Consider the following 2,895-nt stretch of genomic DNA (forward strand, 5'->3'; position numbering starts at 1 on the left):
CAAATAGCACTGTCAAGAAAATAAAAAATCATTGCAATAGAAAAAAATGTACAATTTTCGGTTTTGATATGGGCACTTATTGAAAAAAAAAACGAAACAGCGAAAAAAGGAACTTTATCTTGAAACTTATATCGCTCCATAAAAGAAAATTATTTCGGATCATGAATCATTCTTCATACCATATTACTGCTATTTGAAAACAGCCTGAACGTCACACACCCTTATGGACCTAACATACACGAGTATAGATAGTGTATGTATGTATAAGCGGCGAGTCTGCGATTTTGGATTAGGTACGGGAGAAAGCCCGCCAAATTCGCCATTGCCGGCGTTGACGCAGAACGACATAACAACATAACGTGTTCCTCGAGGAAAACCTTCGATTTTCGGTAAAGTGAGTATATTTTAGTACTTCATAATTTAGCAGTTGTATTTTTATACATTTTAAGACGTGTAATTAATTGAAAAGGAAGGTAAATCCGGTTTAGTTTGGGAAAGATGCTGATGCCTTAACTACACGTGTATGACATAACCTGAAAAAAAGTAGCGATAAATCATTCATAATTAATTGTTTGTTGTGTATTCAGATGTCGGAGATGAACATTGAACTGAAAAAATTTCAGCTCATAAAATTCAAAGAGACCAAAAAAGACGGTACTTTCACAATCGACTGCGTACCATGTAGCTGGATACGATCCGACCATGAAAAGGGACACATGTTGGCGAAATTTGCATCACCACCATACGGAAACAAAACAGCTAATAAATTATTAGAATCATTGATAAAATCACAAAGCCCTGCTTTGCCGAATTGGCCAGAATATGTCGTAGAACTTGTTGGTCATGCAGGTACATAAATACAAATTTACTGACACTCTTATTCAAGCTTGCATTACATTTTGAAGAACTTGTATTATCCGAACTATGGCGGGTAATAGTCTGCATTATCTAAGTTTTTATAGGCACAAATTGAGTCGTGTGATGTAACATAAAGAGACTATTCAAATCTCTTGATCAAGACTTCTCGGTCCACAATAGCTCGGATAATTAAAGTTCTACTGCATTTCTTGTAGCTGAATTTTAATTCTCCTTTAATTTCTTTAATCTAGACACATATGAGAAATCTATTGAAAGACTAGGCATTTTGCAAAGCGATGAATTTGCTTATACAACAGATTCTGACAACACAGGACAAGAAAAGGCATCTCAAATAACTGAAAAAATAAAGAAACAGAGCTTAAAAAAAATCATGGAAGTGCCAAGACTTGAGAGCGATGATTCAGGTGAATGTGCGCATTTCTACCTATTTACAAAGTTGAATTTCTATTAATATTAATATTAAGGGCTCAAACTTTCAGGATAATTTTTATTTGTCGTCATGAACAATGTTTTTACAGTACCATTAAAAAAAAAATTCTTTGTTTTTTTGGCCCAGTCTACACTATACACTGCGATAAAGCATTCCATTAGCGAAGCAGACGCTTTGGAATTGAGAACTTGTATTCTTACGTTTGATCAAACCCTATATGCCAAGTCTCGTGACATAGTTGCGGCTTCGTCATTGGCAGACCAATTGTTGGTCGTCATTAGATTAGGGGGGTTCCACACACTAATATCATTCTTGGGGTGTATCGGCTTCGTTATGGGAGGTAGTGGCCTTGAAGAAGGTCTTGGAACCGTTTATGCAGAAAATACTTTGAAGCACATTCTATCAGGAAAGGCTTATGCACGAGCAGTAAGAGCTCATACGTTGTTTCAACTTGCTCTCTCCCGACTGATATTCTCCGATTTAATGGAAAGTAATGACGAATTTTCCGAATTATTCAAAGACGAACAATTTTCAAATATATTTGACGTGTTCAACCTGAACGAAATACAGAACAATGAAGTTTTCCAAAAAATTGCTCGTTTGTTTGAAGCACAAGGTGTTTATTAACTAATAATAATGTATTAAAATCTTGGTAAATTAATTTTCTATTTGCCACAATATTTTTTATTTTATTATTTTTTTGTTAAATTTTTTATAAAGTCTTATATGCTAATAAATAATATTATTCAATTAAAAATATAGAGTAATCATTTATATTACAGAGGAAAACGATACGAGGCAAGATGATGACGCGTGCAATGGAATCCGCGCGCCGATGTGACGTGCCGCGCTAGATAAATTAATTGTTTTCCTCAAATAATAATAATTTCTCCATCAATTAAAAATACGTTATGGATAAAAAATTTGACGTAGAATACGATGGTTGTGCTAAGAACTCGCTACGAGATTGGGGCAATTGTTAAAAATCGATTGAAAGATTTTAATTGTTTATAACAGTATAAATTTCGGAATAATCGTTAATAAAAGAATTGTTGTAATAAAATTCATTTTATTAGCTTTGAGATGAAAAAAACGAACTTTCCGGCTCAAATAGAACCGGCGTTATGAATTTTTGAAAGTGAGTCTTCCAAGCCAAAAAACACCAAATTATCAAATTTTCGATCTCTTCTATTTTACGAAATCTCTCTATCTAATAAAAAAGTTTCAAACAAATGAACGTAGAAAAAGATTATAATAACAATAGTAAAAAAAAAATTATAATAACAATAGTAAAAAAAAAGATTATAATAACAATAGTATATGCATGAAGTTGGCGGTTGGGTGAGATCCCGAAAACAAAACAAAATGCATCTAGCAAACCCTTTGACAGCTGTCATCGGCTGTTTATGACAATCTGACAAATATCTTTATAGGTATCTGTTTCTGACGCGCAAAAAATGAACATGCAAACGAAAATTATCAAGATGATTCCCGACGGGAATTGTCTTTTTCGCGCGTCGGCGTATTATGTATACGGCACTGAAGATCGACACGCAGAGGTGAGACTGAGTATCGTTTCAAATATA

The 2,895-nt window shown here is 33.9% G+C and overlaps 1 protein-coding gene across 2 annotated transcripts; it reads left to right on the plus strand.

The window, feature by feature from the left end:
* Window positions 1-634: 634 nt before the first annotated feature.
* On the plus strand, window positions 635-2,223 carry LOC124296678 (uncharacterized). 2 transcript variants are annotated; one of them, XM_046746905.1, is made up of 3 exons: window positions 635-849; window positions 1,110-1,283; window positions 2,092-2,223. In XM_046746905.1, the coding sequence occupies exons 1-3, from the start codon at window positions 717-719 to the stop codon at window positions 2,148-2,150; spliced, it is 366 nt and encodes a 121-aa protein (XP_046602861.1). In that variant the 5' UTR covers window positions 635-716; the 3' UTR covers window positions 2,151-2,223. The 2 variants fall into 2 exon arrangements, with proteins under 2 accessions (XP_046602861.1, XP_046602862.1); XM_046746906.1 differs by having other exon boundaries at window positions 1,110-1,289; window positions 2,092-2,161.
* Window positions 2,224-2,895: the final 672 nt, after the last annotated feature.

The sequence above is a fragment of the Neodiprion virginianus genome, chromosome 1, assembly GCF_021901495.1.
Source record: "Neodiprion virginianus isolate iyNeoVirg1 chromosome 1, iyNeoVirg1.1, whole genome shotgun sequence".
Classification (NCBI taxonomy): Eukaryota; Metazoa; Arthropoda; class Insecta; order Hymenoptera; family Diprionidae; genus Neodiprion; species Neodiprion virginianus.